This window comes from Anthonomus grandis, chromosome 5 (assembly GCF_022605725.1).
Source record: "Anthonomus grandis grandis chromosome 5, icAntGran1.3, whole genome shotgun sequence".
NCBI classification, from domain to species: domain Eukaryota; kingdom Metazoa; phylum Arthropoda; class Insecta; order Coleoptera; family Curculionidae; genus Anthonomus; species Anthonomus grandis.
This window is the reverse complement of record NC_065550.1, coordinates 848,180-862,509: the sequence shown is the minus strand read 5'-3', so window position 1 is coordinate 862,509 and position 14,330 is coordinate 848,180. Positions and strand designations below refer to the sequence as shown.

General features: G+C 33.7%; 1 protein-coding gene across 4 annotated transcripts in view; it reads left to right on the top strand.

The window, feature by feature from the left end:
• Positions 1–14,330, top strand: part of LOC126736016 (transcriptional regulator ATRX homolog) — a 181,542-nt gene that overhangs the window by 128,108 nt on the left and 39,104 nt on the right. For all 4 annotated transcript variants that reach the window (XM_050440201.1, XM_050440200.1, XM_050440202.1 and 1 more), the window contains one exon: positions 13,916–14,087. In XM_050440201.1, coding sequence (XP_050296158.1) covers positions 13,916–14,087 — 172 coding nt within the window. The remainder of the gene's footprint in view (positions 1–13,915; positions 14,088–14,330) is intronic.

Below are 14,330 nucleotides of genomic sequence, written 5' to 3'. Positions count from 1 at the left end.
TTTATAAGAAATATATCTATAAGAAATATATAAAAAAAAAATACACAATCAAAAGTGTGGTTGTCAAAGTAAAATAATTTATGTTACACCCAAACCTTTTGGGGAATGAAGCTTCAATTCGAATTAAACTAATACTTTACATGGCCCGGTATATCCCGCCACGGACATTGACCTAAGCAAAAAAAAAATGTCAACCCTAACTGTTGAAGCTTCCCCAATCAAAATTACCCTTTTATTGGTTTACCCTAATATTTACTAGCTAATTTGAGAAAATTAGACATCCTAGGAGTAGTTTGAAAATAAATAATATAACCCAAGTATATACTCGTAGTACTACGAAGCCGGCTGCGTCTTACCTCACAGGAGTCACTTGTCACATATATATGTACTCTTATCAGTAATATTCAATAATAAAATAGCATCGATTAAATAATGTCAATAAAATTTTACATAAACTTATGTATGTGTCTCAACTCAAAAGATAAAAGTTGTGATAATAAAAATAAAATAAGTGAATAAAAAAAATGTTATGTTGTGTCACTTAGCTCTATACACAGCAGACTACTTCAGATTCGATACTCTCCCAGACATCCAATTCCCAGTCAAGAAAAACTGCAGGCTTCCAAGTTTCACCTCTTCCACTTCACAATACGCCAAGCTCTGGTAGTGGTCTAGGTTAGACGTTAGCTCACAGTTGGTTAAAATCTCCTCTAGATTTGAGCCAGTAGAGTACATAACCCCAAAATAAAAGTACCATGTGGCATGAAGAAATCAGATCCGTACAAAATAAATCCGTCCAAAATCTATGTTATGTAGCTCTAGTAGCCAAAAGAAAAAAAAAACAACCCTATACTATCAGTATAACGATAAATTCAAGAATACCTACTTGCTAATTAAATTGTCCCCTGCCAATGCCAATCAGAACCGCTATTTTGCCGATGTTCGAGGGCACGTGAAAAATTATTAGGTTTCAAATCGCCATAAAGGCCAGTAAATTCAACCAAAAACAAATTATAGCATTACGCCCAAAAAGTTGATTTACTCTCACCACATTTAGTCAATTATATCCCCATATGGGTAAAATTCACACGAATTTCAAAAAGAACTAAAGCACTCTTCACTTCATGACGGCGGTCTGGAAAAAGGAACGACCGCAGAAGTGTATTTGAACCCGTATTTAAGCAATCACGCACAAAGTGTATTGCCAATCGAAATATATAACAAAATAACTTAACTTTTTTTATAAGTACCATAAAACCTTTTATAAAAAATAAATAACAAAATTTGTGGCCCAAGGAAGTTGGCAATGAAAATATGTGTCACTATGACAATCAATTTCGATTTTCCCTACACCAGTAACTTCTTGCTATCTTCCAAGAAAACTAATATTTACATTAGATAAAAAGAGACAAAAATTAGATAGGTCAGTCGGAGTAAAATCAACCAGCATATCTGGTATGGTCAAGCCAAAATCAGATATTGTACTATGAACAGTACAACATACACAATAATTGTACATGCCCAATTAATAATTATTCGTTATAAAATAATTAAATAAAGTATGGAATAATCAATATGGGATATAATTTAAATTCTAAAATATTTGTTTAGTCCAGAACCGGGTTTTATAAGAGTATAAATAAAATTTCATTAACAACCAGTACAATATGAAGCTGAAATGTACAAAACTAAATGTGTCCTTAAAAAAAGAATACTGTAATTTGAAATGGCTAGAGAACAGAACTATGGGTTACTTGGGAGGCTATTACAGAGAGGGCATTACTAGTATCAATCATTAATATTTGTAAAATATCTATTTTGAAAATATAACTGTAATCAGTGCTTTTAATAAAGAGTATAAAATGCCAATTTTAACCTGTAACAACTGAAACACACAGAAAATTGAAATTATAAACGTAATTTACGGAAGTATTGTCCATTAGTTTTTACTATAAAAATTTGTTCTATGTTACACAGGGTTGCTCAAAATTAGTGATTTTACCGTTAGATACAAAAATGGTAAAAAGTGCATTTTTTTTAATGGAACACCCTGTATATTATAACATATTCTAAAAGGAAGTTGAAATCCCTTTCTAACGAGGTATCATGTTCCTATATCTAAGTAGTTCGGTTTCTGAAATAAAAGCAATTTTTTGTAAAAATCGGAATATTTTGACATTTTTGTTTAGGTGGCCATGAATGACGCAACAATGCTATTGATGTTTAACAGTTACATTTAATTGATTAATAGTAAATACGCGTGGGTGTTTTTTTTTTAAATTGTGACCTAAAAATTCATTAAAATCTAAAGAAATAGTTATTCAAATGAAGTTTTAATAAATCTATTTATTATTTATAAGCAATGTGACAAAATTATAGCAAGAACATGCAGAAAGTTTAACGAAATGTACCCCAATTTTCAAAAAATTGATAAAAGAAAATTTGTGCGAATACAAAATAACTTTGTACAATTTGGTTCAGAACTTAAAAATGATACAAGTTAACCCAAGCCTGTACGTCTGATGAGGACAACATCGTGAATGTTTTAGCCTACTTTCACGCATATCTACAAGCTTATATCCGGAGCGCAGCAGATGATTTAGCCTAACTTAGTATTCTGTGCAAAAAATTCTGGACGACAGTAATATGCATCCCTTTAAATGTTCAAAAGTACCATAAAACGGGATGAGATTGATTTTGGGGGGCTAGACTAGCTAGAAGGCTGCCTGCAACGCTGCCAGACTTTGCAGATTGCCGTGAACGTTAGGATGATTTATTACTATCTTAAAATAATGAAATCTATATCTTTAACTGCTCTTACTTTATAATTTAGTTAAAAAAAAGAGTGCATTCTTATTTCTCTTTTTATAATTTAAACTTCCATTTTTTCAAATTTTATCAGTTATCTAATACCTTGTTACTTGCCAATAGGAGTTCTTTCTATATAAATCTGACAACGGCGCATCTACTAGTTGTACCACCTGATAAAACGAGAGGTTAGGTTGTTTATATTTATGTTCTGTGGTTGCCGGTATTTCTGACGAGATCCGCAGTAAACATTAGCCAATTTTTGTGTTTTTTTCTAAAATCGGAACTGTTTATTTCCGCGAAACGTGTACGTTAGTTATATTTATGTAAACTCGTCGCGTATTTTTAAATCGCAAAATCGTAATTTCGGACTAGATAAATCCTCGGAAAAACCGGTTCTCGGTCGCGGTTTTATTTGTTTATATCAGACTTTAATACTTTAGTTCGTGTTTAATTTAATGTTTTTCTCCTAGTTCGGCTTGTAGTTAATACCAGAGTCTAAATATGCCTCAAAAGTGTTGTGTTCCGGGTTGTAACGGAAACTATAAAAACGAACCTAAAGTGCATGTCTTCGGTTTTCCTAAGGATATACCTAAATCTAGGGTGAAAATGGGTAAAAGCCATACACAGAGATGACTTTGAGCCCACAAACAACACCAAAGTATGTGAAGCTCATTTTCCTGAAGTATAATAAAGAATACTTTATTATACGTTTTATTATACATATTAAGTTCAAGATTCCAACACAGGTAAAATTTTTACAATAGAATTACTAAAACCTTGGCTGAAACTTTTGAAACTTTTTTATATAGCGAGCCAGTTTGTGTTTTAACATCAAAATTTAAAACTCCATATACTTCCCATAGTTTAGATGATTTATATGCAATACTTGAAGCAATAGACCTTACTATTATTACCCTGCCTTTGGAGGAAAATGTTACCAATAATGACAACCCCGATTGTGACTTAAATCCAAATACTACTACCGAGACTGCTACCAATACCCTTGGCAATACTATTCTCGATCATGCCAAACCATCAAATGACATAAATAAAATGAAACGTGTGTTCGATTTTGTGTCAAACATACTAAAAAGTTTTAAAAACATTGAAGACAACAAAGTAGTGCATTCTTTAGATTTTATTTGTGAACAATTAGCTTTGCTTACAACTGCAAAGGAAAGGTACAGATATTCAAGTAGTACAATAATTTTGACCTTTATAATCTATACTATTAGTCCTCATGCGTACAAGTATTTAAGAGATTATGGATCCCTAATTTTACCACATCCTCAAACTATAATGGGTATTTGTAACAAAAACATGACCAATCCCCACATAGATGAAAAAAAATGTTTTTAACTTATGCCCGAAATGTGTTTAGTTTACTAAAGGATCATGAGAGATTTGTGACACTACTTTTTGATGAAATTCATATTGACCCTTACATGGACTATAAAGGCGGTAATATTACTGGAACATCAGTCAATAATAGGTCTCTAGCTTCCTCGACATTTACTTTTATGATTACAAGTGTGTGTTCCAGCTTTAAGGAAGTAGTTCACATAGCTCCCATCTCCAAAATTACATCAGACATACTTCATAATTTTATTAAGACAATTATTGAAAATTTAGAGGAGATTGGGTACATAGTTTTTTAATAGTGTGATAATAATGCCATTAACCGGAAAGCCATTAGTCATTTTTCAACTGCAGACCAACTTAGCATTGTTTATCCTCATCCCATAGATAACACTGCACAACAAATCGAAGGTTATTTTATGTTGACTGAAATATTTTTATTGTTGTTTACTAATTCGAGGCATCTGATTTCGAATCTGTCGTCAGTTTTACTCTAACAGCTCGAGTTGTTTAGATATAGCTACGTTCTTCTCATTTATCTTTATTTTTGGTTTTTTATCTATTATAGTCGCGTTTTAGATAAATTATTGTAATTTTCATCATGACTTCGCTAAGAAGGGTCTGCATTAACGATCCGAATTGTTTTTGTTATATTTGTGGTGAATATGTTTTTCAAAAATTTCGATTGAATATGTCAGACTTTGTGAAACGAGCGTATTTAGAGTGTTTTGGTTTTCCTTTGGAAACAGATAACAAGTGCTGGGTGCCCAATATTGTATGCAAAATTTGTGTTGAAGAATTACGTTTATGGGCCACTAAGAAGAGACTCTCTTTTAAATTCCAATCCCCAATGATTTGGCGTGAACCTTTAAATCATCACGATGACTGCTATTTTTGCGTTGTTAATATAAAAGGAATCAACAAGACGAACCGCTCCAAATGGATTTACCCCACATCAACATCAGTGTGAGGCCTGTAAGGAGCTCAAAAGATACATCTTTACCATTACCATCTACATCTACAGAAAGTTCTGATGAATTGAATGAACTGAGTAGCATGAGCGATGACGAGTTTGTTCCAGAAAATCTCTTTGAACCAAAACCATTCGATCAAAGTGCACTTGATGATTTAATTAGAGACCTTGGACTATCCAAAACTTCGTCTGAATTATTGGCCTCCAAATTAAAAGAGAGAAATCTTTTAACTAAAGAAACTAAAGTTTCTTATTACCGCACTCGAGAAAAAGACTTATTTCCCTTTTTCGCTGAGGAGGATAATTTTGTATTTTGTACTAATATTTCTGGTTTAATGACTGCCATGGGCTTGCAGAAATATGAACCAATCGATTGGCGTTTATTTATTGACTCGTCAAAACGGAGTTTGAAGTGTGTACTATTGCACAACGGAAATAAACTAGGCTCCATACCAATAGCACATTCAACTAAAGTTAAGGAAGAATACCCCACAATAGCACTGGTCATGAACAAAATCAAATATAACAATCATAAATGGGTGATTTGCGTTGATCTTAAGATGGTGAACTTCCTTTTAGGACAACAAGGAAGCTACACTAAATATCCTTGTTTTATGTGTTTATGGGATAGTAGAACAAAATCAGAACATTGGTCAAAAAAAGAATGGCCCTCTAGGGAAGCACTACTTCCAGGTAGTCTTAATGTTATAAATGAACCTCTAGTGCCACGAGATCGTATCATATTGCCACCCCTGCACATTAAACTAGGTTTAATGAAGCAATATGTTAAGGCATTAAATAAAGATGGTGAATGTTTCAAATATATTTCAAGGAAATTTCCAAGTCTAAGTTCAGAAAAACTCAAGGCAGGTATATTTGATGGTCCACAAATTCGCAAGTTGGGTTGGGTTGGGGAAATTGAGAAGAATTCATGGGATTCCTTTGTTTGGGTTATCCAAAATTTCTTAGGTAATAGGAAGGGTGATGATTACATTGCGCACGTCGAAGAGATGTTGTCACACTTCCAGCGACTTGGATGTAACATGAGCATCAAAGTGCACTTCCTACACAGCCATTTACACCATTTTCCTGAAAATCTCGGTGACATGAGTGAAGAACAGGGTGAACGATTCCACCAAGATCTTCGAACCATGGAGGAACGATTTCAGGGTCGCTGGGATGCACATATGTTGGCCGATTTTTGCTGGAGTATTCAGAGTAGCAGTTCATTCAAAACTAGTAGAAAATCATATAAAAGAAAATTCCTGAGTGTATAGTTCTTGTAATTAAAAATGTTTGTACGTTGAGTGTATTTTTAATTCCCAAAAAATACTCCCTCCTTTTAACTCAAAAACTAGAGCTGACACATATAAACTGATGACATTATTTAATATCAGCATTAAAAATAAGCCTAGAATCATAAAAATATTCCATGCAACATACATGCTGTTGGGCGGTGTAATCAGAGATCATTATTTTACCTATTTCACACAGTTCACTTACCTAAATGTATATTTAATAATTGGCTTAAATCTAAACCAGACCAAAAATTGTATTTTCCTGATTTTGACACCTCGAAGAAAAAATGTGCTTCTTTTTCTGCAATTAAAGAATTACATGAACTGGAGTATGATAAGCTTTTTAAGCTTTTAAAGTCAATATATGTATTTATGTGTATATAATAACATTTTTTACTACTTAATGGTATAAAAAAAATACCTAAATACATATGTTGAATTTTGGCGCAGATGTAGGGGAATTGGGAATCTGCATTTAATATTACACCATAATATTTAACCTGACATTCAACCAGAACTAAAACATACCTTTGAATGTTTCCTGAACTCTATTCTATTCCTAGCATTTTTTAAAATAAGCCAAATATTGAGATATTAGCATATGAAATCCCTTGGTTTTTAAAAATCGGTGACCCACATCGATGACGTCACGCGCCAAGCACTAAGGCCTTGTCTTTGAGTGGGTGTTGCTCAGAGCGATATAAAATACCATATGGGACTCTATACAATAGGTACCATGGCAAACACATAAAAAGTACTGGCGGCCAGCCTGTTTTCACAAAGCTTGAAGAAAGAGCTATACTTAATTCAGCTCTAAAATGCGCAGATTGGGGCTTTCCCCTTGATCTTTTAGAAATAAGGATGCTTGCAAAAAAGTATCTTGATGGAAGGGGAAAAAAGGTAAACCAATTTTCAAATAATCTTCCTGGAAAAGATTGGGCTGTAAGTTTATTGGAACGCCATAAAAATCAAGTATCGCAACGTGTCGCCGGAAATATAAAAAAAGCCCGAGCGAAAGTTTCCAGAGAAACACTGTCAACTTATTTTGATAATTTGGAAGAAACTTTAAAAAATGTTCCTCCCAGTAATATATTCAATTTTGATGAAACAAATGTTGGTGACGACCCCGGAAGTAAGAAGCTTATTTATAGAAGAGGAGTCAAATATCCCGAAAATGTCATGAATTATTCAAAGAGCTGCACATCTATAATGATTTGTGGAACTGCTGATGGAACTCTTCTTCCACCGTACGTTATATATAAAAGTGAACATCTGTATAATACCTGGAAGGAAGGAGGAATAAGCGGATATCCGTGCTGCACCAAAGCATGTTGCTCGCAAGGCTGTCGGTTTAACAGAACTTCACACGGTTGGATGGACGCTGTAACATTCGAAGATTGGTTTTCCTCGTTATTTCTTCCACATGCCAAACGTTTGGAGGGCAGGAAAGTGCTTATTGGCGACAACTTGGCATCCCATTTTAATGATCGTGTTCTAACCAAGTGTGAGGAAAACAATATCGTCTGCTTAGTACCAAATTCTACCCATATTTGCCAACCTCTCGATGTGGCATTTTTCAAACCATTCAAGGTAGCGTGGCGAAATGTTTTAGCAGCCTATAAACTTAAAAATCATAATTCTACCGGAATTGCCAAAGAGGTTTTTCCGTCTTTATTAAAATCTGCAATAGAAAAAATGGACACGGTTAAGTCTCAGAGTAAGGACAAACCTGGAGGTCAAGAAGCTGGTGTAAAAAGGAATGTTATAAACGGTTTTTATGCCACTGGTATATTCCCTAAGAACCGTTATAAAGTTTTGTACAAAATTCCAGATTTAGATCATAATCCAAAACAAGAAATCAACGATACACTAGGTGAGCTATTGCGAGAAAAAAGGTATGGAACTAATGATAATACTGAAAGGATTGGACAAAAAAGACAAAGACTCAATGTTATACCGGGAAAAAGTGTAAGTACGAGAGCTTCAGAAGAAACAAGCGACAGTGAAGATGAAGAGCTAGAGCATATTACGATAGAGGCTGAAGAGAGGGAAGAGGTTGTTGATAAAAGTTTACAGGAATATAGAGTATATACAACCTGATAATGATTTGTTGAAGCCCGAAACATTTGTTTTTGTCAAGTTTTTTGCTGGGAAAAGAAAGTCAACGTGCTTCAAATATGTCTGTAAGATTTTAACGCAATTTTCAGATACTGAAGTCAATGTAGTTGGTTTTAAGTCTACAAATCCCGAACGATCTAAATTTAAGTTGGTGGAAAATGATCTTAGTACAATCCCCGAAGCTGATATAATAGCAGTTATACCAGACCCTGTTAGGCTGGATGGCAACGAATATGAATTTCCCGCTACAGTGGATGTTAAAGAGCTGTAATTTTTATTTTAAGTTATCTACTAAATTACTATTTTGTTAACATTATTTTATAAAAATAAATTACCTATACGAACTTACTTATTAAAATATTATTATGTTCATTTATTTTTTATAACTAACTATAAGATAACTATAAGAACCTATGATAATAATAATGAAAACTAATTTTGTTTCGTTTTCATGATTTTAAATAAATAAATATCATTTAAATAAAAAGGGTTGCGATGGTATCAATCCTTACCCCATATATCAATCTCGCCCCATCGATAAGACGTTTCATACAGAAAAATCTAGGAGCCAAATCGAAAACGGAGCGAGATTGACTTATTCCTTTCGAAGACACTTAGTCTAACGCAATTTCAAAGGGGGTATCAAACTCGCCCCATTCCGTGGGTGGGATTGGTACGACCTAGTATAATTTTTGTTGTTGTTATTCCTTCATCTTTTTGTGTGCCGGGTTACCAAATAACTCCCATCATATAACCACACAATTTAGCATTTTTAAAAAAATTAAAAAGTGAATTGGAAAATTTTTATCCCAAAAAAATATTTTTAGAACTATCAATTTCGCCCCGTTTTACGGTACATCAGCTGAAACTGGATGATTACCAACGTCGCGTTCGATATGGTGAGACACTTCTGACACGCACCCAAGAGGATCCGAACTTTCTAAAAAAAAATATGGACAGATGAAGCAAACTTTTCTAGAAAAGGTATTTCTAATACAAAAAATCAACATTTTTGGGCTAATTAAAATCCACATGCGGTTAAGGAAATGGGATTTCAAGAGAAATAAAGTTTTAATGTTTTTTGTTTACTAAAAGAAAATCAAAGAACTTTTTTCATTTACGACGGTTCAGTAAACTCCCATAAACACCTTCAGATTTTGCGCTCAGTAGTAGAATATTTTCGGGAAATTTATCGCTTGAAGATTATCGCACTTGCTGGTTCCAATTGGATGGGGCACCCGCTCATTGCACTGAGGAGATGACACGTGAGGTATTTGAAAAATTCGATGACCGCTGGTTTAGGCCTTTTGGACCATAGGATTGGTCTGCGAGATCACCTGATCTTACACCACTTGATTTTTACTTTTGGGTAATTTGAAGCAAATGGTATACAAGATACCGGTAAATAGTAAACAAGAACTACGTCAATGACCTATCAATTGCATTGGTCAACAAGATCCCTCTGAAATACAAGTAGCGACAACGCAAGCTGTACAACACAGGATTTTGAAGAGCTTAGAACTCAATTGCAATCATTTTGAAAATTACTTATTATCTTAGGATAACTAAGTAAGTCATTCTTAAGTTATGAAACAAATTGTATAAAGTTATTTTTAACCATTTTTTTGTAAATTAGGGTACATTACGTTGAACTTTTGTAGTGAAGAATAATGTACAATACTTCCGTAAATTACGCTCATAATTATAATTTTCTGCGCGTTCCAGTGCCGTAGTAATAAAAATTTATTTGGAGCTATGTTTTGGTCAAAAAATTAAGAAAATAATTCATTTCTCGAAAACACTAAAAATAGGTATAGGAACACCTTACACAAAAACAATCATAAAGCGATAGCGGATCAGGAAATAAAATAATATACAGGGTATTCCATTTAAAATAACAAAGTTGCTACTACTTTTTGGTATAAGCGGGCAGCTTTCGGTTAAATAGAGAAAAAGTTGTACTGTTCTAAGCTCAATCAGATGAGATACTAAGAACCACGTTTTCTAGATATCAGCCTAAATCTAAAAATTTCGGTAGTCAAATGCAGGGATTTATTCTCAGTAAATTTTAAAAATAGACGATTCCATGTGCTAAAACTATTTTAAATGTCGTGTCAAATTTTGAGACATCTTTTTTTTTGCCTCCAAGAATATAATAATTGTCACATCAAAGCTCAAGAATTACCTATTGAAAAGGTCTAGGAGATAGAATGGTGGGAAGAAATGGTTTCTAGTGCTTTAGTTTTAGATTCAACACACACAGAAGTGTTGAAGAGGAACTGGGTATGCACCATAAAACTGTGACGAGTATTTGCAAAAAATGTTTATGGATACAAAGGTTTTAAATATTCCAAAACTCAGGTGTTGTTTCCTGAAAACCACAGATGTAAATAGCGCGCTCCTGCGGAGCTATTTACATCTGTGCTGAAAACCAGTGGCGACGAATGGCATTTTATTTATTTATTTATTTATTTAGCAGTTTATTTCCAACAGGCAAAGCCCACTTACAGAAAAATCTACAAATAATGTTTTGAAAGTGTAAATAAGTATTAAATTACTATAAATTAAATAACAAAAAGAAAGAAAAATAATGAAAACTTAAATTACTATAGTAACATTATGTATATATCAAAATTAAAGGAGATGTAAATTAACATTAGAATGAACAAAGAAAGGGATTCATGGGACAAGGGAAAAAAGGAAGAGAAAAGGAATTATGGTAACTGTTGCTTTGTCAGAGACAAAACTACATCCTTTATGGAGCATACAAATATGTCACAGGTTGATGATACTGAATTAAAAATTCTGCACATTTGATATACGGGATCCTGAAACCTAATGTTAGTTCTGGCGCGATCTAAAGCAAAAGTGATATTTGCTCTAGAAGCAAATCGTGGTACATGAAATAGAATATCGTTCACGAGAGAAGGAGAATTTATGTAATTATTGAGCAACTTCCATAAGAATGTTACAAAATGAATTGTTCTCCTCATGGCCAGAGATTGCAGATTAAATCTACCTAACATCAGATCATGATCATGTCCCCTAACAGGATATATTCCATCCTCACGAAACATAAGAAACTTTAAAACCCTTTTCTGAACACTCTCGATGTAGCCAACATGGCATTCATAGAAAGGACACCACACCAAGGAACCATATTCCAGTCTTGATCTAACAAAGGAAAAGTACAATAGTTTTATTGAGTTTGAGTTGTTAAAGAGTCGGCTATTTCGAATGACAAAACCCAGAAGTTTCAACAAGGAGGTCACTGTCTGTTCAATATGTGGCACAAATGTGAGCCTATCGTCGAATACAACCCCAAGATCTTTAATAGAAGTACTTCTACAGAGGATTTGATTGTCTATATTGTAATTAAACAAAACAGGATCCTTGGTTCGGTGAAAGGAGATCACACAGCATTTTGAAATATTAAGACATAACTGATTTCGACTGCACCACCTCCTAATTAGGTCCACGTTACTCTGTAAGAACAAGCAGTCCAAGATACTAATATTTTCAGATCATCAGCATAAGCTAGTCTAAGGCAGGAAATCAGTTCTATAAGATCATTAATATAAAAGATAAAAAGAAGTGGGCCGAGATTGGATTCCTGTGGGACTCCAGAAGTTAAAACAAAGGTATTAGATCTGCAACCTTCCACCTCAACAAACTGTAGACGGTCAATAAGGTATGACGAAAGCAACGAAATTAGCCTTTCTGAGAAGTTGAATTGCTTGTTCAATTTTTCCAGCAGAATGCTATGATTTATCTGATCGAAAGCCTTACTGAAATCAGTATACACCACATCAACCTGACTTTTTCTATCGAGGGCTGAAGAAATAAAATGAGTCACATTACAGAGGTTAGTGATGCACGACCTTTTAAGAATAAAACCGTGCTGATCTATAGAGAGTAGTGATTGAACTTGGGGAAGAATTCTGTTATAAACAATAGTTTTGGAAAAATTGCAAAGTATGGAGATAGGTCGGTAGTTGTCGATTCTGTTTATATCGTCTTTTTTGTGAATTAGTATTACTTTAGCACATTTCCAGACGCCTGGAAATTTGCCAGTTTTCAAAATAAGGTTAAAAATATGACATAAAGGCTGACAAAGGACAAACATGCGGTCTTTAGCCACAAAACTTGGAACACCATCTGGACCGGCTGTCAACTTGTTTTTTAGCCTCCGACTAGCAGCAATAATTTCCTCAGTGGTAATTGATGGAAGAATGTCAATGAGGTCTGAGGGTTTTGTGAAACCATGATGGAAAAGGCTAATGAAAATTAAACTTTCTTAGAAAACATTTTGTTTTCAGATGAGTCTTCTTTTCTATTGCATGGTAAACACAATCCTTCCATTACTGATCTCAGGAAAACGAGCACAGAAATTTTAAGTTCCATACTCAGTACCTTCAAAAGTTGAATGTTTGGGCTGGTATTTTGGGCGACCATATTATTGGGCAATTTTTCATTGATGGTACTTTGAACGCCGAAAAATACCTTGAGTTGCTACAAAACGAAGTTCTTCCTGCCGTTCAACTTCTCCCTGATATAGACCTAGGATCAGTCTATTTTTAACAAGATGGCTGCTCTACTCATAATGTGGTTAGAGTAAAAGAATTTTTAACAAATACTTTTCCTAACCGTCTTAGTAGTGGGCCTGGCAATATTAAATGGCCTCCAAGATCTCCCGATTTGTCACCAAATGACTTTTATTTGTGGGGTTATCTTAAGGAGACTATTTATAAACATCATAATGGTGGGCCAACGAATTAAGAGGAGCTAAGAAACAAAATTGTTGAATCTGCCAATTCCATTTTACCTCAAACTCTTTTGGAAGTAAGAAACAGCTTTTACGATAAGCTAACCTTTTATTTAGCTAAATAAAGAGGTCTTTTTGAGCCTTTTATTCAAATAATTATTTGTTAGGTTTATTATTTAGAGTTTTATTTTCTGTTTTTTTTATAATGTTTACATTAGTTTTTTTTATTTTAATAAAAAAAACGCTTTAATTTTCAATCTGCAATGCACAACATAAAAAAAATTGTAATTACGAATCTATGCGAGTTTTATACATGTAATTCCTGCCTTAGAAAATTCTTCGAAGACGTCAGACGCTTACTAAAATAAAATGTAAACAAATCGAGTTCGAACACTAGCGTACTGTCGTAGCGGCGGCGTTGCAACATCTCGGAAGGAACTTTATATGTGTAGTGATTCATTCGCCAATCTGTATATACAGTGCATTCATTTCAAAATAAACCATCCTTAACTTCTTAATTAAAAAAAAAAAAAACACGACAATTTAGATATACCGGGTGATTACATATTTTTATTATTCTCTATATTTCAGATTGTTCCTAATATCAACAAAAGCAGGTGGTTTGGGCATAAACCTAGTGGCAGCAAATAGAGTGATAATTTTTGATGTGTCTTGGAACCCATCTCATGATATCCAAAGCATATACAGGGTATATAGGTTTGGTCAAAACAAGCCTTCGTATATATACAGATTTGTTACATACGTAAGTAATAACATTTATTTTATGGTCTTTGGCTTAGACATAAGCAATAGAAAAATTTTATTAGAACATAACTAGACAATAGAAAAGCGGAAATAAAAACGTCCTTACTTATTCAGCATTTTTAGGCTGATAATGGTAAAATATAAGAAAAACCAAATTAAATATTCGAATATGCTCATATTTATGTAATTAACATTACTTGACCGCACCCCCATTTTGATCAAAAGTCATTTAAAATATTCT